Raw genomic sequence first — 26,706 nt, 5'->3', positions numbered from 1 at the left:
AAGCTTTTTATAAATTACAATATCCATGTGACATTGTTACAAGGGTACACAGTGCCTTCAGAAATTATTCACAGCCCTTTACTTTATCCACATTGTTGTTAAAGCCTGAATTTAAAATTGATTACATTTAGATTTGTCACTGTTATACACACTAAAGTCAAAGTAGTCAAAGTGTAATTGTATTTTTTTTCTTTAGAAATTAATAAAAAATGAAAGGCTGCAATGTCTTGAGTCATTAAATATTCAACCCCTTTGTCATGGCAAGCCTAAATAAATTAAAGAGTAAAAAACGTGCTTAACAAGTCACATAATACATTGCATGGACTCACTCTGTGTGCAAGAAGTGTTCTAACATGATTTTTGAATGACTACCTCATCTATGTACCCCACACATACAGATAACTGTGAGGTCCCTCAGTTGAACAGTGCATTTTAAACACAGATTCAACCACAAAGACCAGGGAGGTTTTCTAATGCCTCACAAAAGGCACCTATTAGTAGAAGGCAAAGAGGAAAAAAAAGCAGACATTGAATATCCCTTTGAGCATGGTGAAGTTATTAATTACACTATGGATGGTGTATCAATACACCCAGTCACAACAAAGATACAGGCGTCCTTCCTAACTCAGAGGAAGGGACAGCTAGAGTTTAATGGCTGTGATAGGAGAAAACGGAGGGCTGCTCAACAACATTGTAGTGGCGCCACAACAGTAACCTAATTTACAAAGTCAAAAGGAAGCCTGTGCTGAATAAAAAAAATATTCTAAAACATGCATCCTGTTTGCAACAAGGCAACAAGCAATTCACTTTTTGTCCTGAATACAAAGTGTTGAGTTGGATTTGCCCCCAGCATATTACTGATAACCACCATATTTCCAAGCATAGTGATGGCTGCATCATGTTATAAGTTTTCTTATAAAAAAATGTAACTAGGCAAGTCAGTTAAGAACAAATTCTTATTGAAAATGACAGCCTAGAAACAGGGGGTTAACTGCCTGTTTAGGGGCAGAACAACAGATTTTTACCTTGTCAGCTCGGGCTTTCGATCTAGCAACCTTTCAGTTACTAGCCCAACGCTCTAACCACTCGGCTACCTGGCGCCCCTCGTAATAGTTAAGGACTGGGGAGTTTTTCAGGATGAAAAAAAGAAATGGAATGGCGCTAAGCACAGGGAAAATCCGAGAGGAAAACCTGGTTCAGTCTGCTTTCCACCAGACACTGGGAGATTAATTTACCTTTAAGCAGGACCATGAATGTTCCTGAGTGGCCTAATTACAGTTTTTACTTAAATCTGATTGAAATGGAAAGACCTGAACATGGTTGTCTCGCAATGATCAACAACCAATTGGACAGAGCTTGAAGAATTTTGGAAAAAAATTATTATATTGTAATTCGTTTTTTGTTTTAAAATGGGCAAATGTGCACAATCCAGGTGTGGAAAGCTCTTAGAGACATACCCAGAAAGACTCACAGCTGTAATTGCTGCCAAAGGTGCTTCTGCAAAGTATTAAGTCATTGAATACTTATGTAAATTAGATATACTACTGTATTTTATTTGTTTATACATTTGCAAAGATGAGTGAGGACAAAAATACTGTAAAAAAGGGGGTTGAAAAATGACTCATGGCTAACTACCAGGAAGTTTGAGTGGGCAGGGAGCTTATAATCAAGGCTGTAACAAAATGTGAAATAAGTCATGGGGTCTGAATACTTTCCATGACACTTTAAATGATTCATTACCTCGTACCCCTGCACATTCACTCTGTACTGGTACACCTTGTATATAGCCTCGTTTTTATTGTCACTATTTCCATTATTATTACTTGCTTTTTAACTCTGCACAGCTGAGAAGGGGCTCGTAAGTAAGCATTTCACTGTAAAGTCTACACCTGTTGTTTTCAGCGCATGTGACTAATACATTTGATTTGGTAACTAGTGACGACCGGTAGCCTTCATGTAGCTTGTAGTTTATGTTGGCCAAACCAAGTGGCAAAGTGACTCAATGTGTGTAGCAAGTGGAGAGTTCAATAATGCAATGCATTTTTCTTTTAAATGCTGAATGAGGAGAAGGCTATAAAGTGTCGCACAGTATACCGAAAGGTCTATACTTTATCCATACCAGAACATGAAAGAAAACGGTTCTGTACTCAAATTTGTTACATTCAGTACTTCTGTCAAACAAGCCTCACATCATCTACTGATTGAAAGTGCAGCTGAAATCCCCTAGCTCGAGTGCACAGTGGCTGCTCCACTCTTTTCTAGCTCTTGCCCAGGGATCATCAACTCGATTCAGCCACAGGCCAATTCATTTCTTGAGCAGATGGTCAGGGGGCCGTAACAAACTACAAATAATCTGTACACTGCAAATTGACAACAAGAAGCACAGATATATTTTTAACCAAAACATTTTCAAACCTTGCTTACGTTTGTATACAATCACATACAGGTGAAGTCAGAAGTTTACATACACTTAGGTTGGAGTCATTAAAACCTGTTTTTCAACCACTCAACACATTTACTGTTAACTGACTTGCCAAAACTATAGTTTGTTAGGACATCTACTTTGTGCATGACAAATGATTTTTCCAACAATTGTTAACGGACAGATTATTTCACTGTATCACAATTCCAGTGGGTCAGAAGTTTACATACACTAAGTTGACTGAGCCTTTAAACAGCTTGGAAAATTCCAGAACATGATGTCATGGCTTTAGAAGCTTCTGATAGGCTAATTGACATCATTTGAGTCAATTGGAGGTGTACCTGTGGATGTATTTCAAGGCCTACCTTCACACTCAGTGCCTCTTTGCTTGACATCATGTGAAAATCAAAAGAAATCAGCCAAGACCTCAGAAAAATAATTGTAGACCTCCACAAGTCTGGTTCATCCTTGGGAGCAATTTCCAAATGCCTGAAGGTACCACGTTCATCTGTACAAACAATAGTATAAACACAATGAGACTACGCAGCCGTCATACCCCTCAGGAAGGAGATGCGTTCTGTCTCCTAGAGACTAAAGTAATTTGGCGCGAAAAGTGCAAATCAATCCCAGAACAGCAAAAGGACCCTGTGAAGATGCTGGAGGAAACACGTACAAAAGTATCTATATCCACAGTAAAACGAGTCCTATATCGACATAACCTGAAAGGCCTCTCAGCAAGGAAGAAGCCACTGCTCTAAAACCGCCAAGCAAGACTACGGTTTGCAACTGCACATGGGGACAAAGATGGTAATTTTTGGAGAAATGTCCTCTGGTCTGATGAAACGAAAATAGAACTGTTTGGCCATAATGACCATAGTTATGTTTGGAGGAAAAGGGGAGGCTTGCAAGCCCGAAGAACACCATCCCAACCGTGAAGCACAGGGGTGGCAGCATCATGTTGTGGGGGTGCTTTGCTGCAGGAGGGACTGGTGCACTTCAAAAATAGATAATATCATAAGGCAGGAAAATTATGTGGATATATTGAAGCAACATCTCAAGACATCAGTCAGGAAGTTAAAGCTTGGTCAAAAATGGGTCTTGCAAATGCACAATGACCCCAAGCACACTCGCAAAGTGGCATAAGGACAACAAAGTCAAGGTATTGGAGTGGCCATCACAAAGCCCTGACCTCAATCCCATAGAACATTTGTGGGCAGAACTGAAAAAAGAGTGTGCGAGCAAGGAGGCCTACAAACCTGACTCAGTTACACCAGCCCTGTCAGGAGGAATGGGACAAAATTCACCCAACTTATTGTGGGAAGCTTGTGGAAGGCTATCTGAAACATTTGACCCAAGTAAAACAATTTAAAGGCAATGCTACCAAATACTAATGGAGTGTATGTACATTTCTGACCCACTGTGAATGTGATGAAAGAAATAAAAGCGGAAATAAATCATTCTCTCGACTATTGTTCTGACATTTCACATTCTTAAAATATAGTGGTGATCCTAACTGACCTAAGACAGGGACTTTTTACTAGGATTAAATGTCAGGAATTGTGAAAAACTGAATTTAAATCTATTTGGCTAAGGTGTATGTAAACCTCAGACTTCAACTGCATATCTCTATTATGCTTGGGAATACTTTGAAACAGATTTTCTAAATTAAAATAATTTGGAGCTGATTTGCTGGGGTTTTTACAGTCTTATGTCCAAATTATTATAATTTTTTTTAATCACCGCAGGCCAAATTCATGCTAGCTTCACACTCATGCTGCACAGTAGTTAAGATACTTGAATAGGGCCTCCCGGGTGGCGCAGTGGTTAAGGGCGCTCTACTGCAGCGCCAGCTGTGCCACCAGAGACTCTGGGTTCGCGCCGAGGCTCTGTCGTAACCGGCCGCGACCGGGAAGTCCGTGGGGCGACGCACAATTGGCCTAGCGTCGTCCGGGTTAGGGAGGGGTTGGCCGGTAGGGATATCCTTGTCTCATCGCGCACCGGCGACTCCTGTGGCGGGCCGGGAGCAGTGCACACTAACCAAGGTTGCCAGGTGCACGGTGTAGCCTCCGACACATTGGTGCGGCTGGCTTCCGGGTTGGATGCGCGCTGTGTTAAGAAGCAGTGTTGGGTTGTGTATCGGAGGACGCATGACTTTCAACCTTCGTCTCTCCCGAACCCGTACGGGAGTTGTAGCAATGAGACAAGATAGTAGCTACTAAACAATTGGATACCATGAAATTGGGGAGAAAAAGGGGTAAAAAAAAAAATAATACATTTTTCTTTTAAGATACTTGAACACGCCATGTAGAAACTATTAATTACTGTTTGCAAAACATTACAGTAACTTCCAGCTTTGTAAGCTAACTTCCTTACTACCTTACAGCTGAAGCTAACATCAATTCACTACCCGAGTACTTGCAAACCATAATGCAAAGTTAGTTACAAGTTAGCTAGTCTTGGCTGAAGCCAAGTTGCCTTGGCTACTGCATCTCTCTCTACCTCCCTCCGTCTGCAGACTTCAATCTCACACACACACCGGCTCCGCTGCAGCAATAGCGCAGCGGCCTCTCTCCTTCGCGCAGCAGTGCTCAGGTTAAAAACATAAAAATAATAACATTTATTTAGAATATATGGATATTCTACCAAACTTAATGATACTATTCCAATAGTGAAATAATTTAAAAACCCCACTTGTTTCTTTTTCTACTTTCAATAAATGCCAGCCTGCAGCACAGACTGTAAAACAGCTGGTGGACCAAGCCACACAAATGTTCAAAAACAAACCTGACTCCCTAGAACACATTACCCCCCTCCAGGCTTCGCTCACGTCTCACACACACACACACACACAGGTCATCTTTTTTCATTGTTGTATCATATATAGTAATCACTTATCCAGGCGTTGGCAGATTATTACAATGATAGTACAACATCATCTGCACCATTAAAACCTGGGGAATCTAAGTAATGTCATTTCTGCCTTAGACTCTGATTCATTCCTCACCTTTAGTGCAAGCGCACAGGCGGTCAGTCCCGGAGCAGTAGGTGACAGAGACGAAAGGGTCAATCTCATCCACCGTCCCATCCGTCTTGGGCGGCTCCACTTTGGCCAGGACCTCCAAAGTGGAAAGGTCTAGGATCATTATGTACCCTGCCTGAGTGGTGATCACCAGGTGGCCCAGTCCAGCCACGTCTGCCTGCTTCACCTTGGTGCTGCTGGTACCAGTCCCTGGCCCACACCCAGACACATGGCCGCAGCCAGAGCCATTTTTAAACCCACGCTGAGGTTTCTCCTCTGAGGCCTCCTCGCTGTCGTCCTCCCTTCCATCCAGCACGTCTGGCGGAAGCAGGATGAGGGAGGTGACGGCGTCCCGGGGGTCTCTGATGTGCTGCACCTTGATAGGCTCCTCCTCCAGAGTGACAATGCGGGTGGAGTAGTTGAGCTTGTAGAGGGCCAGGTAGCCTCCACCCCCACAGCCTCCCAGGGCCCTGGACGGCTGTTGCTGCTGCTGGTCAGGCGGGGGCAGGATGAGTGGGGTCTGAGGGGGCGAGGCGGAGGCGAGGGCTTCGTGTCCGTTGGCCAGTGTGGGCAGGGGCTGGAGCTCTCCCTTGCGGCGGCTGCAGAGGGCTGAGTGGAGGCGGTTGAGGTTGTTGAGGACCTCCACCTGGTTGATGGCACTGAGAGACTCCACAGAGCAGGGCTGTAGCCCCACCAGCAGGTGCACGCCGTCTGAGCAGGGCGTGATGGAGTCCACGTAGAGGTTCTCCTCCTCCAGCTGCTTGGGCAGCCGCAGACACTGCACCAGGGCTCCCGGCCGCGGCGCAAGCGAGCTCCACTTGTCCCCGTCCAGGGTGGCTAAATTGGCGGCAGCGTCTGCAAACTGCTGGATGTAGGTGATGGGCGGGTCTTGGAGCAGCAGCTGCTCGTGGGTGTCAAACTCCATCTCGATGATCTGCGGCACGGAGAAGCCCTCCTCATGCAGCCCCTTGCTCATTAGATTGTTCATCTGAGCAAACACCTTGCCCGACGACTTCTCCTCCGACTCCTTGAAGCTGTAGAGCAAGAGCACGGGCATAGTCCTGCGCACGGTGGGTGCGGCCGAGTTGGGCGAGCCCAGCTCCAAGGGAGTGAGGTTACAGGACTCTATCTCCATGGGGCCCTGGTCAGGCACGACATGGGGAGGCTCGGGGCCCTGAGTCCTGAGGGGGCCGTCCATGGAGCGGCGGGAGGAGGGGAGTGGGGCAGCAAGGTAACTGAGCAGGCCTCCAGCCAGCAGGCAAGGGAAAGGAATGTTGTGGTGCTCCGGGAGCTTCTCCTTGGCCTTGTCGGCCTTGGCCTGGGCCAGGGAAGGGTTGGCACCCAGCTCCTCCAGGTCCTTGACTGTGTCCTCCAACACGCTGGCCACAACCTCCCACTGGAGTTTCTCTGGCTGCTGCAGGACGCTGAGCGCTGTCACACCCAGGCTCACCTCCATGCTCTCCCTCTGGGACGGGTGGCCTGGGAACAGGAAAGACACAAATAAATGCGATAGGTCATCTTATGGATACCTAGAAAGTAGTCTACGGACCGAAAGAATAAGAAGATTTGAAGAGTGACTTTATACCCGTCACGGACTCTGATCTGGAATGCTCTTCACTGTCAGAATCCTCCAACTGGTCATCACTGGCAGAGAGACAAAGAAAAAGAGGTCCTAACAGATTTCCTTTATTTTACACATACACTTAACACAACTCCATTTAAACTCTCATTGACTAGGTGTGCATAGAGTGTGTCCAGTAGTACCTGTCCCCCTCTAGTTTTGGTATGTCTGAGCAGCTTGAGGAGTCCTCTAGCCAGGCTAAGGTGGGCCTCCTGGACTCCTGGGTCCCCAGGGCCTGCTCGCTCCCAGACAGAATCAGCTGTCGCAGGATCGCCGGGTCGTAGGGGTTGATTTCAAATTTCAAGTGCACCTGAAGGGAAAGCAAAAACAATCATGAATCTTCAAATCAAACATGAGAAATAACAACAGGCACATAGAGATACATGTATTATATATTCATGCCTTCATAAGTTTTATGTATGTCAATAAAGTCTGACATCCAGGACTCACGCTCATGCCACCCAGACACACACCAAAAGCATAGCATGGAGGCAGACATCAGCAAAACTCTACTTCTTTACCCAATGACATTACTTTGAAATATTGACTTCACCAGTTCCCCTAGGGCCAGATGAAACCTTCACATTGTCATCAGTATCATGTTTCCCACCACGCCGCGCAGCCTTACCTTCATGAGCTTGGACACGTCCCAGATGCAGATTTTGCCACGCTTTGTGGCGGCTGCCAGGAAGTGGGGGCAGCTGCCGAAGCCGTAGCAGGCGATCTTATCTGAGCCGTCAGGGGTGGGGAACTGGGCGGGGCTGGTGGCCAGAGTGACGGACAGGGGCACGTTCTGAGTGTGCTCACCCTTCACAAACGGACAGTTGGGGGAGTGACGCTCGTGCTCGGACCTGACGAGAAGGCGGAGGTCATGGTCATTATGTTGTTTAGAGGTGAATTAATGTGCGATCTGAATGTTCTGTGGTGTGTGTGTGTGAGAGAGAGTGCTGAGCGATTAGTAGTTTGTTTGGTCGGTTCCATTTCAGTTAAATTATTTAAAAGTAGTCACGGTTTGAGATTTGATTTAAATGCATTAAAAGGCAATATAAAATAATGACATTACAATGATTTTAGAGCTTTTTAAAAGTGCCCGTCCAGAGATCTGTATATAATGAATGACGAGATGCTCATGTCTCTACCCTGAGATTGGGAGTCGTTGTCCCAAAGGCAAGGTTAGGTCCAAAATAAACCAATAGAAATACATTGGGATTATTTTGGACAGATTTTGTTAAAGAGTGTAACCTTTCGCTTCGCCTCTTCCTCTCTGACCCGTGTCCGAGACTGAAAAAAATGGTGCAATGGATTATGGTGACTGTAGTTAATTACCACCTTTCTGCGCTGAACTAGGCTGAATATTTGCTTAATAAAAACTACAGCACCAGCATCTCACATAGCTCAAGAGTTGATTTCACTTGTGAATGATTGGATTTCTCTCTAGAGAACGAATCGTTAGGACAACAAAAACAGCCCCGAAATTAATGAATTCAAGTAATTGAACCTAAATTCTATTATAATCCCCAAAATTAACTAAATGTTGGTTAATCGCTCGGCACTAATGAGTGACTCACCATGGTTCATCAGTGGGCTCCCAACACACTAGGCAGACACTGCATGTGAAACACATTGCCCTGTCATCACCGGTAGAGGCAGGCTGCAGAGAGAGAAAAGGAATTTCACAACAAGAAGGGACTCCAAGCCAAGCATCATGAGGCTCAGCCATACACACTATTAAAAAAAAACTAATCTTTTACACTTTATGTACAGAAATATTATGCCTCTTTATACTGCATCAGCAATAATGTGCCATGCAGCAACTTGGGTCTCAAACGGCATGCAAACTAGTGTGTGCGTGCATGATAAACATGTAATTGGAGGATCAAATGTACATTTTTCTTCACTATGCAAGCATTAGAGGGAGAGATGATGGGAGAGGTGGTGTCCTTACACTGCCTACCTGGTGGTAAAATCCTGCTTGGGCCATGGGGTCAGGCTGTGCCCACCTGTACCCGGCATGGGGCCACGACATGAACGTTTCTCTCCTATTTGCCTCACTGTACATCAATGATCTGAAAGACAGACCGCAAGGGTCAAACTTGTCAATCCAGAAATACAGGCAAAACAAAAGGAACGAAATACATCCGATTGGTATTGGGGAGATGAGGTTATTTGAGTCATTTTAACGCCTCTGGTGCATTATGAGGTTTGTCATGGTTTAAGGTCCTGCTCACCTATCTACAGAGCGCCCTGGGCCCACCCCCAGCTCAGGCCGTGCACTTGGTAAGAGGTAGGAGAGCCTGTCCATGATGGACGAGGCCACAGACAAGGCAGCGACGTTCTGGTTGATCTTCTTCAGCTCAGTCACGATGGCACTGGCGACCAACTTTAGCACATGGTGTGGAAGATGAAACGTCACTGTTGCCCACTGGAGAGGGAAAGACAGTGTTAGAGGGAAAAGGATAGAGCAGTGTCCAGCGAGCCTAGTTTAATTTTTGTAGTACCGCATCCCATCCCTGCTGGTACAAATAAAATTTAAAACAACCATGGTTTGCCTTATTTCCTATATATTATACAATGTATGCAATTATGTGAGAGGTCAGTTGGAAAGTGAAAATTCAATATTGGGACAGAAGTGGATGGTTACATGATTGTGAGTTAAGAAGGAAAAGAGGTTGGACGTTGGGTAAACTTCCAATATCAGGCCTTGGTGTATTTATTTTAATACAAGGGAGAGAAGAAAAAAAACATTCACAATATAGGTACGTCACGGTATACCAAGATAAATTACTGGGCGCTAAATGAAATAGTGCAACAGCAAAGTGATTTTGATGTAACAGAGTGCTGGTTGGCGCTGAAGGCCAGTGGAGAGGATTCTTCTGCCATGGTTCTCAGCAATGGAAGCTATGGAACCAGTGGTAAAATAATGTGCATGAGTAAACAGTCATGTCTGGGGTAGGGTTTAATAGTGGGAACCGAGTTAGAGACTTCAGACAGTTATCCCATTCCCCGGGATAAATAAACTGGTAAATTACAATATATCATTTATATGAACAGCATGATGTGAAACTGAACTGTTATATGCAATGTCTTAATCTGGCTTCCCACTGTAGGGTAGGCCTACCTACTTTTATTAATTCACCTGCGTAAAGCTTCAATAAAACTAATGCCACCAAGGAAGAAAACTACATCTGCAAGGGCAAAATTGAAGCCTGTTTCATCCGGACCCACATCCATGCAAGTGTTGCAATGCAAGTGTATAGAGGGGGCTTCAGCAAGAGAACAGGGGGGTTTAGCGGCAAAACGTTCTAGAACGATGCAGTCTTACCTCAAGGCGATGTAAGCACTGGATGAAATTCGAGCAGAAATTGCCGCGAGGGACAGCTTCTCCTACCATGCTATTGCAGACAGTATTGCGGTACACACATCTACCATATCGGCCAGACTGTTCCAAACGTGTGCTGCAGTCCAATTTGAACTTGAGCCCTTTCCCACTCTTCCATCACAGACCTCCGACTTGCTAAAGTTATGTGCAATCTTCCTCACTTCCTCCACTGTGCTGCACAGATCCCTTTTCAGCTCGTAGCCTACTGGGTGTCTTCTTCAACATCAACACAAAGTTTATGTTGCCATTTAAATGCATTTTATGCCGTGGCTATATATATATATATATATTTATTTTTTTTACCTTTATTTAACTGGGCAAGTCAGTTAAGAACAAATTCTTATTTTCAATGACGGCCTAGGAACAGTGGGTTAACTGCCTGTTCAGGGGCAGAATGACAGATTTGTACCTTGTCAGCTGGGGGATTTGAACTTGCAACCTTTCGGTTACTAGTCCAACTCTCTAACCACTAGCTACCCTGCCGCCCGATGTATGCTAGCCTAAGTGTATTTGTCCAACATTTTACTTTGTCAGGTGTTGATTTATTTAACTATCATAAAACAAAACCTTGCAAGATTATCGATGACTCTTGCTTTAGAATTACATGCTTTAGAACGACACTTCCTGTTTTGGCGGGAAATACCACGTTACCCAGGAGAAAAGTTATTTATTCTTGAAATGGAACATTAGCCCTAGTCTGGAGTAACTCACTGGTTATAGAACAAGATTATCTTACAAAGATACACACATCCCTGTTAAATAAGACTGAACTAGTAGGTCACCCAGTCCTATGTGAGTGAGAGCTTAATCTCTCTACATAGAGGTGTGTTTAAAATCTTTGGAGCATAGCCAAAGGGCGGGTGTTGTGCTGCATGGCAGGAACACAACAATATACGAGGGAAAGGCAGAGAACAATGGTGAGACGGAAATGGATTTATAAACTAAGATGTTCATAAAAAAATTGTATAAGAACAAATATCCTTTTCTTGTGGGCGTTTTATGGCAGACAGGACGCATATATATTAGACATCGAGTGTGTCACACGTGGGGAGTCAAAGGCTAATGTTGAACTTGGACCAGCCTCACCATCCACCAGTGACTAGCAGATTGGACTCCAATTGGAGTCAGTGTAATGGATGATGGTTTGCTGTAGAAGCACACTGGCAGGGATGCCCACAGAGGCAGTGGTAAGGCAGCGTCCTCAGCCCTTGGCAGCCCAGCACATACCAGGAGATACACATCCAATTCTGGAGGAGGAAGTAAAGGGGTGAGTAAATAGGGAATTCCCAGTGCCTTGGCTTTCACATTACACACCGATAGCTTTCTGGCCAAACTCTATGCATCGAGGGAGGTGGGGGTGATTTTAAGATTGACATTCTGATTTGTTTTAGCCCAGGTTCAATTACACAGAGTGGAGAGTGGGCATTGGGACAGAAGCGGTGCTAGTCCCCCTGCTCTGGCTATTAAATATGCCGATGAGGTCTGCAGTTTCTGCTCTTTGTCGCAGACTGCAGTCAGGTCTCAGGATCTCACCGGCACTGAAAGAGAGCGCATGTACGCATAATCAAAGAGACAAACGCAATGTCACACAACCACAGTCTTTCCTCTTTGTTAGACCTGCACTGAACATAAAGGAAACTGGTTTGGGAGAGTGTGGGGAAATTATAAGCCGATTGAAGAATCACCGTTTTTGCTAGAACCAAAACCGCACTTATCCATCCACAGAGCAACACGATATCAAGGAAAGCAGAAGGCTACCAAATTACAAATCACACGATTAGGGCTGGCACAATCACCGTATAACTTGTCATCGACAGTTAACGATAAACAGTCATGAAAATAAAATAAAACATCATGAACATTTAAAAACAAATTGTGTGGAACAAACAGAAGGACGGCCGGGCACCCGTGCAGTTGAGTCGCATAAAAATAGAATGAATAAAAAAAGGCTAGGAACCTCTAACACCGGCAATTTGACTGGTAAACTCATGGGTACCCTCGCAATGGCTGCCTGGTATTGTGATTCAATCATTTTTCAGGGTAATGCATCATTTTCATTAAAATGATAACTTATGTGGCTCATGCAATGGGATTTATTTTTTGTAATGTCAGTTGAATGAACAAATCACAAAACATATTGATGGGAACTCTCAGTGCACTAAAGTGCGACCAAGTTGGTCACATACGCAAGAAAATATTTGGCTGTGCTACTAGTTTTATTTTGGGAGCACTGTGTGACTATGAACTAAATATCCCAGATGCGTGTTTCTCTAGGGCACTCAGAAACAACTAAGTGCAGATTTGTTAGGGTCATGGTTGCACAACCGTTACAGCGTACACGGCTTGCTTTTAAAGATCTGACCCATATTACCGGCGCAACATTTTGATCCAATATCTGATTGCCGCTTTTACATCCCTAAACCATCTCATTGGCCATTCTAAAACTACTCGCGCGTCATCAACCATTTGTTTACACTTTGTTCAGTCATGTTACCTCCTTGGCTAACTAGCTAACAACCTGGTAACTTTACCAGTATATCTGAACATTTGGGGGCACAAACCGAAAAGAAAAGGGATATCTTCTTCAGGAGATCAATGATCATAGCAATGAACACATGTTGTCATCACAATCCTGATTATTATGATTTATTTAATTTTTAAATTCAGTGTAATTCACCAAAATAGTGTTTTTACTCGATGTACAAACCTAATATTCCACAAATGACTCATTTCATTGACAGGTAATTGTATCAACATTTTAGCATTTATAATAAACTAATACATTTACAGCGTAACAAATGTGTTTGTCGGGCACAACAAAAAGTAGCTAGAATTGATATAGACCCAATATAAGCTGTATCTCAATCAATTACATTTCATGTGGTGCTCATAGCTTATTTTGTATGTTTCTTTTTTCCCCCTTTTTAAAATTGGGAGTGCTACCAACTAAACATATCAATTTAGAGCCCTCGGTAAACTTCCTGATTTTACTTCCTGCTTTGCTCCAAAAGCTACACTCGCAATGGCCGCCAGTCCACCCATTATACGATCATTGACTTGAACGGGGACGCCCGTTCTATTCATTACATTTCTATGGCAGCATATGCAGTCAGGAGGACAGAATGAGTTTAAAATTAAAAAACAAAGGTAACCAAATTGCTGTGACCACTCATTTGGCCAATAACCGTCACCCAAAATGTCATGACCGTCACGGCCCTAGACACCATATAGGCCTAGACTAAATACCTAAAATTAGCATTCCCATTTCAATCCCTCAGTACCTTTTAATTAAAATAGCATCCTCTTTAGTCTCCTTTGACTTTGCTACACACTGCTGAAGAACTGGCATTCCCTGGCGTGAGAGCTGTTATATCTGAGCAACACCTCAGCCACAGGAGATGACAGCTCTGGCCCAGCAGCAGACACTGCTCTATCAGGTCCCTAGCATAGCACTGATTAGAATGTGTCAACGAGCTACGCACACTATACATTAAACTTAATGCATTTTCGTGTAAGTCTGACTGCTGCGAGCAAAATAACAGTAACTGACTGTCAGCCCTACTAACAAGAGCTGGCAAGTTTTGAATAATCAAAAGTACATTTCCTAATGTTTGCACTGCTGCACAGTCAATGAACAAACTTGTTCAACCTCTGGCATACTCTCTAACAGGTGATTGACGACTTGCGGTGTCACAGTACAAACAGAGATGTGTTATGTTAGACAGCTGAAGTGAACCGCTACACCTGCTTGGTGCATTTGTCTAACACTATTATCTGTGACAATTCTGACAATCTGCAGTGGAAAGACATAACAGCAGAAAACATAACAGCACAACATGAATATGGGTTAGTAGGCAAGTTGTGACACGGTTCGCCTCCTCCCAGAGCGCTGAGTGTGACTCACCTTGGCCACTTTGTGATTGGCTGCAGTCTCGTGTGAGGTATTCTTCAGTCCTTCTTTGAGTTGAGCGATGAAGATGTCGTAGCCCTCTGTGTTTGACACATCTACCTTCTCCAGGCAGGCAGAGAGCATCTGCTGAGCCTGCAGGGAACACCCACAGAGATCCACACTCACGCCATAGTACAAGGGGTAGAGACACAATGGGTTCACTGATGGAACCAAGACCTTTTTACACAAGGTCGTATGCCAATTGTTGTTGAAGTTGTTGACTCATTAGAGTCTGAGTCACCATTCAGATCTCAAATTACATAAACCATTCACAAATGTTACATTAAAAAACATTGTTCTCATTGTCCTGTAAAACTCACTAGGCTTGCTAGTAATACGATTGATTTTCCTGAATAACTTCTAATGCAGCATTATCCACTGCTAGCTGACATGGAGATGCGGTCAATACTCATTAGACAGAGCCTTGGAGAGATGGGCAGATCAGAGAGGACAAAGCAGGCAGGCAGGTGGGAGTTAACAGTAACAGACTGCTGCAGGAGAGGAGGAACAGCCTGGGCAGATCAATAATACTGGCAGCACAAAGTACACACAGCCATACCCACAGAGGGCAGCAGCCCACAGGGGTTATCGTTTCAACCAGTCTGACCATGCCATGTAACCACGGTCAAATTCATAGACTGAGCTACAAATGCAAGGACTGGGAAGGAAAAAAATAGATACTCCACTCAGCAGGTGGGTCAACAAATGCAAATTAGCTGTGCAACAGGACGGGAAAGGGGTGTCTAAGAAGAAAACAATTTTACTAAATATTATAACATAAGGCAACTCTTTCCCCTCCAGTAAAACATCGGGGCACATGCACTGCCATGCAGCCAATATCAATATTGGGACACCTTCAGAGCATTTCAATGAGGAACAAAACATGGTCTTGGCTGTGAGGAGCAACTAATCCTGGGAAACAGGCAGTGTGTGCTCAGATCTACAAAGCGCCTGTGGTGTGATGATTAAATCATCTTCAGTCTCTCAGAGGAATGACGAGGGGATATGTCTGAGTACATAGGCCTGCTGTCTGTGTGCAGCCTGTAATGATTTAGACATGTGGCACATATAAAACAGACAAAGGTCATAAAGTAAAGTAAGCCTTGCTTTGAAACCAACGGGTTTGCAACAGTCAAGGGTTACAACGATCTGGCTAACCTCGCTGTGAATTTTGATGGGCTGGTACGACAAGAAACTGTTTAAATAAATAAATAAATCATGTTGGTCAGTGTTTATCAGGCAAAGGGAAACAGTTTCCAGTGCCTGGTCAAATTCATGGGTGTGAACGTTTAAACGAAATTGAATCTTTAAGAAATGACCTCACAACTCAAGTAAACCATTGACGATGGCTCCGTATCAACTGCAATCATTTCTTTAATCTGCACTGATGAGCGCCTCATATCCGTGGCAAATAATTAGAAAGATGCATAGCGGTTCTTACTAATGTTATAGCCTTGTTACGTTAGGTAGGATTACTTATTTTTCCCCCCTTAAATGAAAGGCTGCTAGTGCTATTTGAGCCTCACAGCTACTGAAACGTGTCTCAATAACACTTCACTGTTTACTCCCATTTCCACGGGGTGTTATTACCTGTATAATGGGAGTTTAGACATACATTTAACAGCATTAGTGTAAGATTAAACTTCATGGACAGGCTTTTGTTAAACATGAAACAAAGTAGGCCCTAGAATAATGAATAGGATATTTGCTTCTGCCTAGGGGGGGGGGGGGGGGGTTAACCTATTGTAAATGGCAAAGTATAGCAGCTGGCAAAAAAGAACAAAATAAACGAGACATGTCTATTATTCCAACACTAAAGCTCGTGGTTGGAACACATATCACTACTTTAAAATCACCAGTCCATTTATGGGCTGGCGTGGTTACATGTGGTCTGCAGTTGTGAGGTCGGTTAGACGTACTGCCAAATTCTCTAAAACGACATTGAAAGCGGCTTATGGTAGAGAATTGAACATTCAATTCTCTGGCAACAGCTCTGGTGGACATTCCTGCAGTCAGCATACCAATTGCATACTCCCTCAACATCTGACATTCTGTTGTGTGACAACTGCACATTTTAGAGTAGCCTTTTATTGCACCCAACACAAGGTGCACCTGTGTGATGAGCGTGCCGTTTAATCAGCTTCTTGATACGCCACACCTGTCAGGTGGCTGGATTATCTTGGCAAAGGAGAACTGCTCACTAACAGGGATGTAAACAAATTTGTGCACAAAAATTGAGAGAAATAAGCTTTTTGGTGCGTATGGAAAATTTAGAGAATATTTTATATCAGCTCGTGAAACATGGGAAAGTTGAGAGTCGCTAATGCACATAATTCACAACGTTAACGAAAGTTTGTCTTCGGGACAACATTTCACCTGCCATTCACATCCCTAATAGTAGCCTACATTAATAAATTCTACAATTACAATGTATTGGCAACTCAGCAATAGAAACAACAAGGCTTTCAATTAAATTATAAATTGCGGTCTCTTTGCGCATGCCTTTTCAAGAAACGGTTGGGATACCACAATGGGTCCAATTGTACCTGTCTGTAGGCTATATTGAATAACCAGAAGGGGAAACGATGTGTTCAAACAGTTCAATTTAGAAATGTTATGTAACCAAGTCCTACAGATACGACAGCCAGAGATAGACAATGAAAAAAAAGATGCACAACGTCATTAATTATTTTGGGGACATAATGACTGAGTCCTAACTTTATAGTCGCACTCAAATTTTTATGCAAATCTCATAACGAGATGCGTGATTTACATGAAAGTCTGAGGAACTTGCAAAGGCCAAGAATTGTCACACTCATTAAAACAAATGAACAGGAGTGGTGGATTCTCCACAGTTAGCATGTGCGCTCTCACAGTGGACCAGTTTTCTACATTACTAAACATGCCTGTCGTCAGGTTTGTGTGATTTTAGAGCAAGGTAGACAATGCTTGCAGTAGTGGGACATATTCAAACGATCGATACCTGTGTCCTAATTTGCACTAACAACAGTAAAAAATAGATATTAAAAACAAAGGTAAGATCACAATCAGCCAAAGTAGCACTAACTGTTTTTGAACATCAATAATTGTTGTTCATTGTGTTTTGTACTATAATACCATTGTATGTAAACATATTAATGTCAGCGATTCTATGTCAATGGGTTTTAAAGCCAACTTTAGCGAGTGCTATGAGCACACTTCCATGTTTAAGTGTGTTTTGTGTCATGTGTCGGTGGCTGACTAGCAAGCTCTCTTACCTCTGTGACAGGCAGCTCGAGCTGGACCATGTCCTCTGGTTTGGCCACGGGGGCCTGCAGGGCTGTGTCCAGCAGCAAGATGCCGTTCAAGTCCTTTCTGCAGCCCACTGCATAGTCGTCCACGAAGAGGACCTTGTCTACCGCAGGAAAGTACTGACACCTAACACGGCCTCCAGGTTTAGCTAGGAACACAAACATCAGGGTGTTAGAGTTGTTTAGCCACTAAGACAGCATTGGCTGGACTTTTGCTGTCCGATCATGTAAATCAGATACTAAAATAGCCTAAATCTTTGAATTTAGTCTTTGAAATATTGATGAGGTAAACTGCAAGTTGCTTGTTACAGTCACAATAATCTCATGGGCATCCTGACTGAAAACAAATGGATATGCATCATTGTTTGGCATAATGCAGCAACAAGAAACAATCAAGGCTTAAAAGGTGTTGTTGCAGTTCGGGAATAAAAAAAATGCACATGCATGTGAAGCCTAAACAATTTACAGAACTTGTGTTGTTTATATTTCAATTACACAGTCTCCTACAAAATGAATGTATTGCCCTTTGGATAACTTACTATTAAAACTGTTATGTTAGTTACTATGAAAACATTTTCCTCAGACACCCCTATAGCCTTTAACTGTGTTATTACCACTTCATTCCATGCTGTAATGTAAAATGATAGTGTCAGGCAGGATAATTCAACCTGGTTCAACTACATCACAACTCTCTTCTCTGTATACATCAATGATGTTGCTCATGCTGCTGGTGATTCTCTGGTACACCGCTACGCAGACGACACCATTCTGGATGCTTCTGGCCCCTCTTTGGACACTGTGTTAACTAACCTCCAGATGAGCTTCAATGCCATACAACTCTCTTTCCGTGGCCTCCAACTGATCTTAAAAGCAAGTCAAACTAAATGCATGATATTCAACCGATCACTGCCCGCACCTGCTCGCCCGTCCAGCATCACTACTCTGGACAGCTGACTTAGAATACGTGGACAACTACAAATATCTAGGTGTCTGGTTAGACTGGAAACTCTCCTTACAGACTCACATTAAGCATCTCCAATCCCAAATTAAATATAGAATTGGCTTCCTATATCGCAACAAAGCATCCTTCCCTCATGCTGCCAAACATACCCTCGTAAAACTGACCATCCTACCGATCCTCGACTTCAGTGATGTCATCTATAAAATAGCCTCCAACACTCTACTCAACAAACTGGATGCAGTCTATCACAGCGCCATCCGTTTTGTCACCAAAGCCCCATATACTACCCACCATTGCGACCTGTACTCTCTCGTTGGTTGGCCCTCGCTTCATACTCGTCGCCAAACCCACTGGCTACAGGTTATCTACAAGGCTCTGCTAGGTAAAGCCCCGCCTTATCTCAGCTCACTGGTCACCCACTCGTAGCACGCGCTCCAGCAGGTATATCTCACTGGTCACCCCCAAAGACAATTCCTCCTTTGGTCGTCTTTCCTTACAGTTCTCTGCTGCCAATGACTGGAACGAACTGCAAAAATCTCTGAAGCTGGAGACCCATATCTCCCTCACTAGCTTTAAGCACCAGCTGTCAGAGCAGCTCACAGATCACTGCACCTGTACATAGCCCATCTGTAAACAGCCTACCTCATCCCCATACTGTATTTATTTATTTATCTTGCTCCTTTGCACCCCAGTTTCTCTACTTGCACATTCATCTTCTGCACATCTACCATTCCAGTGTTTAATTGCTATATTGTAATTACTTTGCCACCATGGCCTATTTATTGCCTTAACTCCCTTATCTTACCTCATTTGGACTCACTGTATAGACTTTTTGTTTTCTTTTGTGCTACTGTATTATTGACTATGTTTTGTTTATTCCATGTGTAACTCTGTGTTGTTGTATGTGTCAAATTGCTATGCTTTATCTTGGCCAGGTCGCAGTTGCAAATGAGAACTTGTTCTCAACTATCCTACCTGGTTAAATAAAGGTGAAATAAAAAAAAATTAAATAAAAAAAATCTGTCAATTATGGCAGATGACCACACTTGTCTTGCTCAGAATCGCATTAGTGGAAAACAAGACTGTCCTCAGGGCAGGCCGGGTTGAGTCACATCTAGACAATTTTAGCTAACGCTAAAACTTTTCCTAACCTTAATTAACCTAATTCTAACCTGCCACGTTAATTATCCTAACCTGTGTAAACTCTCCTAACCTGCTACAAATTAACTTCTGCTAGTCAAAACCGACAGCTTGTCTTGAACTAAAGTAGTATTCACCCAAACCATATGACCCAAAGTCAAGGGCTGTAGCCAACTTTTTTTAAATGTATTTTATTTTTTTACAAGGAGCACGTGTGCGTAAGTTGAAAAATGTAAGAGTGCACAAAGAAATTTAGGAGCACAATGAAAAATATTTGAGCTAACAAGCCATTTTCTTTGTAGCGGTGGTGCAAGTATGATTTTTATGAATCTGTGCTCAGTGTTTTCTCCATGGCACTCAGGGGCTGTGGTACAGTGAAGTAATCATTGCAACAATTATCATCTGGGCAATTTTTTTTCTACACGCTTTGTTGTTCCCAGGTAGCACAGAAAAATATTAGGCACGTATGTGAGCAAAATGGTCGTACTTTTGAGCCGTCTAGTTTGCTAGAGATGCTATATCTTTGGTCGTCATCCAATTCTGTCCTCTGCCAAGGAGCAGTCCACAGGACAAACATTATCAAATTGGTAAACTGCATGTTGCCTACAACTCAAATTCACTTGTAGCATATCTCTGAACTGCTGTGTTGTCAGTCACATTATTTACTGTCAACAACACAGTGTGTTAACAGATGCTGCATAGTTGGCCTCGAAAGAGAACCGGCTGTCAAAGACCAAATAGCAGTACAAGGAATAATAATATAATGCCTCATTTCTGGAGAATACAAATTTGTCACATGTACACTGCGGTGTCATTTTCTTTGATTATAAATGCTACTGCTGTCTGTCATCTCTGGGACCAATAGCCTGTAGTCTATTCATCAGATGAAAAAAACAGACCGCTCTTTATTTCTGATAGCAATGGACAAGTCTGAAGATTTGTCCATGCCAGTGGTGCATAACATGCCAAAATATAGGCTACATGCTAAATGCACTGTAGTAACTATACTGGATGACGATATGACTTTTAGGGCCACCTAGATGAAAAGTGGGCTGTTAAAGTTAACTTAATCTAACTTTCATAATGGAATTCATCATCACACACCAATTACCCTCAGTGAAAATTAGGGCTGACCCCATTTAGTCAACTGGTCGATAAGACTAAAAACATACCAGTCCACCAACAGCCTAATAGTCGCAAATATGTTATTCTTTGTACTGCTATTTGGCTCAATTTACAAGTAGACTCAGGTACATGTCATTGACAGCCGGTTACATAAAGGTTAAATGTAAAAAATAAATATATATATATATATATATATATATATTTAACTAGGCAAGTCAGTTAAGAACAAATTCTTATTTACAATGACTGCCTAGGAACAGTGGGTTAACTGCTTTGTTCAGGGGCAGAATTACAGATTTTTAACTTGTCAGCTCAGGGATTCAATCAGCAACATTTCAGTTACTGGCCCCAAGCAGGTAGCCCCGCTCCACATGCTAGCATGTGTTCTTTTTTAACCTCCAGTAAAAGAGTCATAGAATAAAATGTAACTTTGTCCATCCAGGATGGAAACTTTACATTAATGCATATCACACACACACTGTAAACAGTCAGTACAGCACACTGCATACCCAAACACATAAGAGGAGATAAACACATCCACTCAGAACTTGGCGATGTCCCAACTGCAATGTTAAAATAGATTCATAAATAAATAGCTAAGTGTATATGCTAAGAGGGAAGTCATTGAGTGAAGTGATTTTACAGCACATTACACATTGAAGTGAACACAAAGTCATGAAACGGAGAAGAGCTTCAATTCAGCAAATTGATTCAGTTTGTAGCTAACGATAGACGAAAGGCATCAAAATAAACCCAGGTGTTTTTGCTCATTGGATTCAATTTAGCTACAGATGGCGAGTCACGTTATGGAACAAACGCCAATAATGTTCATTGTTTGACATCGTCAAACAAACTGTCAAAATAAAATCAGCGTGGGTTTAGGTTCTCTATCGTCTACCATTTCCTTCCAAAATTGTACAGCTGTGAGCTACAACACTATTAGTTAGCTAGATTGCCAACAGGCATTGCATACTTTCTCGTTATGCTTAGTACTAGTACGAATAGCAACATCACGTCATAACCAACTAGAGCTAGCTAGATAAACGTTCTGCAACAAACTAGTTATTGCTAACACGCTTGTTAAGAACATTTACTGCGACACCCCATGCTCACGGCTGTGTGATCATCTTTGAACTTGACAGCTTAGCTACTTGACTAACGTTATTAGCTACTAGTTACTCGTGTCATCACAATTAGTTCGCAAGCTACCACTGATTATCTAGTTTGCTAGCTAGCTAACTACATGTTACCCAAACATGGCGTAATGTTGTGATGGATATACAGTACGGAAGTTACTTGGCTAACGCAATAACGTTAATTAGTTAAATCGCACTACAATATGCGGATTATTAATAACGATTGATTGAATGTTGACATGAAACGTTAGATACTGTTAGCGGGTTCGCAAGCTTAGCCAGCTAGCTGATGAGCGGTTTTCATAATACATCGTTAACACGTAAATTCAGTTAGCCAGTTAGATTGTTAATTAGTTAAGTAACGTTAGTTAACTGTCTTGACAGAGAGTCAAGACATGTAGCTATCTACTGTAGTTAACCACAGCTAGGAGCTAGTTTGCCACCAGTTTGCCACCAGTATCTTTGATGTAACTCTAGTCTAATGTAGGAAGAAAGTAAGGTAGCTAACGTTAGCTAGCTACTTGGTTATGCAAGTTATTGTTGGGAATCGGATCTAACCAATTGTTCCGTGAATCCGTACTTGAGCTAAACGTCAGAATTAACGTTCTAACGTTATTTAATTTGCTAACTCCGGCTAGCTAACCAACCCCAGGTTAACTAATGTGATTGTCAAAATAATTAAACGTTAAACATTAGCTAACTACCTAACGTTAGTTAAAACAGTTACTTAGCCCCTGGACCCTGACTTACCGTGCAAGGCCGAGGCTTGGAGAATAGCCCCTGATGTGCCGTCTATTACTTTGATACTCCCCCGGCTAGTAACCGCCAGGATAGCGTTAAGGGCCGGGTGGTAGGAAAGGCTTCGCAGGCCCTCCTCGTCGCAACGACGGCAACCGTCTCTCAGTACAATCCAATCTGAGGAGGTGGACGAGCAGGAGCCCGGCGAGGCCGCGGCCGCCATCTTTCTTAAATTTTCCCTTCCCTTCTGTGTGTTTTTAGGGAGCTTCGTTGATACGAGTAAGATTAATACGTGTAAAAGCTGAATTCCAAACTACCGCTCCTCTACTACTGCTGACTCTTCCGCGGCTTCTGCTCCTCCGCCGTTACCACAGCAGTAGCAATTCACCATCAGTACTGAGAAAGCTACGAGCCGAGCGTCGCTCTGTCAGATGGACGTCAGGTAAACGGAACAAGCGTAGTGCTTGACCATCACGCGATACCAGAAAGGGCACTGCGATGTTCTTGAGTTGACTCCAGAATCCAGACAGATAATATATTTGGATGACATCTGTTTGTGAATGTTACTATTACCCCACTGTAAATTGTGTTTGTTGTGACTCCCACAGACAGAAAGACAGTATGTTTGCGCTCAGACTAGAATAGAGGCGGCCTTCTTCGTCTTCGGTGGGGTTTATCGGCATCCAACATTATGGTGCATTACCGCCATCTACTGTACAGTGGGCCTTCTTCTTCTATACAATGGCGGTTTGCAAACAAACGTGAAAGGTGCATGCCGCCACCTACTATGGTGGAGTGTGTGGTCAATCACGGTTTACAATATTAGTTCCATATTTCTAAATCCTCCTACCTAACTCCGTACTTCTGAGAAAAGAAAAAAAGAGCCCTACTAACTTCTAATAGATGCTTCCCCCATCCCGAGGGCTCCGAGTCCAATCTCATCTTCCACACATCTATTAAAACAGGTCTGATCTTACAGTTGGCCTCACCTCCACAAAGTGGAATATTAATATCAAATATATCTCATTCTAACGCTCGTTTGGCTTACCTTACACGTTATGTTGCCCGAAATGTGTTAGCTACACTATCCTAACGAACCACATTGCTTATCATTACAGCAATATGTTCCGGTATGTTAGCTAGCTACCTAACTTTAGTTGGCTCATAATACACCAAACGTGTCAGTATATTAACTATAGGCAATCTAACTACCCAATGTTTATTGACTTGATTATTCCTGTCATTCTTAGCTTAGCTAAGTGGTATAGTGATTGTGCGTTCTCAATGGACATTCGGGTGCTTACGTAAATTCGCTCTGGCTATCTACACCGATTTCAGAGCACTCGCCTGAGTATACCAGAGCGCAGAATAACTGATTCATTTACCAACTCACAACACATATTGAATATGTCCGGTGTCAGTAAACGTCAGCAAAAAAAAATATTGCCAGCAGCACAGTTACAGTCACCGACGCTCTGGATAACACGAAAGCTGCCTAACCAGCTCTTGCTTGGGCGATTCAAATAGTCAGAGTGAGGTGTTCTCTCATTTGTGTCTGGAAGTAGCTGGCAAGCTAGCCAACGTTAGCGTGGGTGCTTGACTGCCGTTCTGAGGCCAGAATGCTCGGATCAACCCTACTCCTCGGCCAGAACGTCCAGTGTGCGTTCAGAGAGCGAAACGCTCTGAATTTACAAACAGACAATCTGACAAAGCTCTGAATTTACGAACGCCCAGATCGCACTCTGGCATTCCATATTTAATTTAAAAACACACCCGAAGTCGCAAAATGTCTAGCTAGTAATTTGTTATTGAACAAGCCAACAAGAGATTGCATAGCAACAGCATCAATTTATGATAAACAGTTGAAGCTCTAGTACGTTCAACTGAAAGGAGACCGTTCATTTACAGTATACTAAAATGTACTTATAGTATTTAGTATATACTCATTAAGTATGTAGCATACAGTATGTTAGTATGGGTATTCAAACACAGCTATGGTTTCCATGTGTTTTCAATTTTTACTAACGACATGCCACTGACTTTGAGTAAAGCCAATGTGTCTTTGTATGCGGATGACTACACACTACACGTTAGCTACTACAGCGACTGAAATGACTGCAACACTCAACAAAGAGCTCCAGTTAGCTTCAGAGTGGATGGCAAGGAATAAGTTATCCCTGAATATTTCTAAAACATTGTATTTAGAATAAAACACTCACTAAACCCTAAACCTCAACACTATCTTGTAATAAATAATGTGGAAGTTGAGATGACTAAACTGATTGGAGTAACCCTAAATTGTAAACTGTCATGGTCAAAACATATTGATGCAGTAGTAGCTAAGATGGGGAGAAGTCTGTCCATAATAAAGTGATGCTCTGCCTTCTTAACAACACTATCAACAGGGCAGGTCCTAGAGGCCCTAGTTTTGTCACACCTTGACTGCTGTTCAGTCATGTGGTCAGGTGCCACAAAAAAAGGACTTAGGAAAATTGCAATTGGCTCAGAACAGGGCAGCACGGCTGGTCCTTGGATGTACACAGAGAGCTAACATTAATAATATGCATGTCAATCTCTCCTGGCTCAAAGTGGAAGAAAGATTGAATTCATCACTACTTGTATTTGTATTGACATGTTGAATGCACCGAGCTATCTGTCTAAACTACTGGCACACAGCTCGGACACCCATGCATACCCCACAAGACATGCCACAAGAGGTCTCTTCACTGTCCCCAAGTCCAGAACAGGCTATGGGAGGCACACAGTACTACATAGAGCCATGACGACATGGAACTCTATTCCACATCAAGGAACTGACACAAGCAGTAAAATTTGATTAAAAAAAAACACCTTATGGAACAGCGGGGACTGTGAAGCAACACAAACACTGGCACAGACACATGCATACACACACACAATAGCATACGCACTATACATACACATGGATTTAGTACTGTAGATATGTTTTAGTGGTGGAGAAGGGGCCTGAGGGCACACAGTGTGTTGTGAAATCTGTGAATGTATTTAAAATTGTATAAACTTTCTTAATTTTGCTGGACCCCAGGAAGAGTAGCTGCTGCTTTGGCAGCAGCTAATGGGGGTCCATAATAAATACAAATGCCATTCCATTAGCTCCGTTCCAGTCGTTATTATGAACCGTCCTCCCCTCTGCAGCCTCCACTGATATCTGCACATCAAATTCAGCAATGTAAATGCCTGCTCCTGTGTGCCCACTATCTGGGTCCTTGGATCCATCTGTGAAAAGCATTATAAAAGCAAAAAAACTTCTACCAATGTAATTGTCAACCCGTTTTCTTATATCACTGACTTCTGACCAATCTTTTCTTTTCTCTACCAAGGTTAGATCAACAACAGGATCTGTGAGTAACCACAGAGGAATACTGCCTATCACCACACAAGGGCCAACCTTCAACTCCCTCAAACTACTCACATTAGCATGCTTTCCAACTGTCCAACCAAAACCACTGCCTTGTCTACTTGTATATTCCCAACAGTCATCTAGAACAGTAGCAGTGGAATGATCAACCTCACAACTGGAGTCTTTAAACTCATTTCCTGATACCCCCTTCTCCCTCATACTGGAGCCTCTCTCTTTCCCTCTCATACTACCCATACTGTATCAGTCAATGCTCCACTGTCTCTATTTCCTGGCAATAATCACACTTTCCTATTGGATGCTTTCCTATCACATTTAAAGTCTTATTCAACGAGCAGTGTCCCACCCTTAGCCTCTTCTCTTCAGTCTCTTCCTGCAGTCCTCCCTGACTTTCCTCTGTTCCTTGAATACATTTCCGCTCTAAGTGTCTCTATTGCACTACCATCTCTGCACCACCACTGTCCATAGCAGGATTTTTGCATCTGCCTTGCTTATTGAAACTACAACATTACCATCCCCACTACTAAGT

The 26,706-nt window shown here is 43.0% G+C and overlaps 1 protein-coding gene across 50 annotated transcripts in view; it reads right to left on the bottom strand.

Moving 5' to 3' along the window:
• birc6 (baculoviral IAP repeat containing 6) overlaps positions 1-26,287 on the bottom strand; it is a 156,323-nt gene extending 130,036 nt beyond the window's left edge. For 44 of the 50 annotated variants that reach the window (XM_090238853.1, XM_090238863.1, XM_090238866.1 and 41 more), the window contains exons 1-10: positions 22,793-26,287; positions 17,648-17,829; positions 14,346-14,483; positions 9,291-9,484; positions 9,008-9,128; positions 8,631-8,713; positions 7,691-7,913; positions 7,206-7,372; positions 7,027-7,085; positions 5,427-6,920 (exon numbers count right to left, since the gene is read on the bottom strand). In XM_090238853.1, the coding sequence (XP_090094979.1) occupies positions 5,427-6,920; positions 7,027-7,085; positions 7,206-7,372; positions 7,691-7,913; positions 8,631-8,713; positions 9,008-9,128; positions 9,291-9,484; positions 14,346-14,483; positions 17,648-17,829; positions 22,793-23,003 (2,872 nt within the window). In that variant the 5' untranslated portion in view covers positions 23,004-26,287. The remainder of the gene's footprint in view (positions 1-5,426; positions 6,921-7,026; positions 7,086-7,205; positions 7,373-7,690; positions 7,914-8,630; positions 8,714-9,007; positions 9,129-9,290; positions 9,485-14,345; positions 14,484-17,647; positions 17,830-22,792) is intronic. The other 6 variants (XM_090238859.1, XM_021610114.3, XM_090239148.1 and 3 more) reach the window with 1 other exon arrangement.
• Between the last annotated feature and the right edge of the window lie 419 nt (positions 26,288-26,706).

Source organism: Oncorhynchus mykiss, chromosome 1 (genome assembly GCF_057628025.1).
Source record: "Oncorhynchus mykiss isolate SJ-2025 chromosome 1, ASM5762802v1, whole genome shotgun sequence".
Lineage (NCBI taxonomy): Eukaryota > Metazoa > Chordata > Actinopteri > Salmoniformes > Salmonidae > Oncorhynchus > Oncorhynchus mykiss.
The sequence above is the reverse complement of the archived record's forward strand: the minus strand, read 5'-3'. Positions and strand labels throughout refer to the sequence as shown.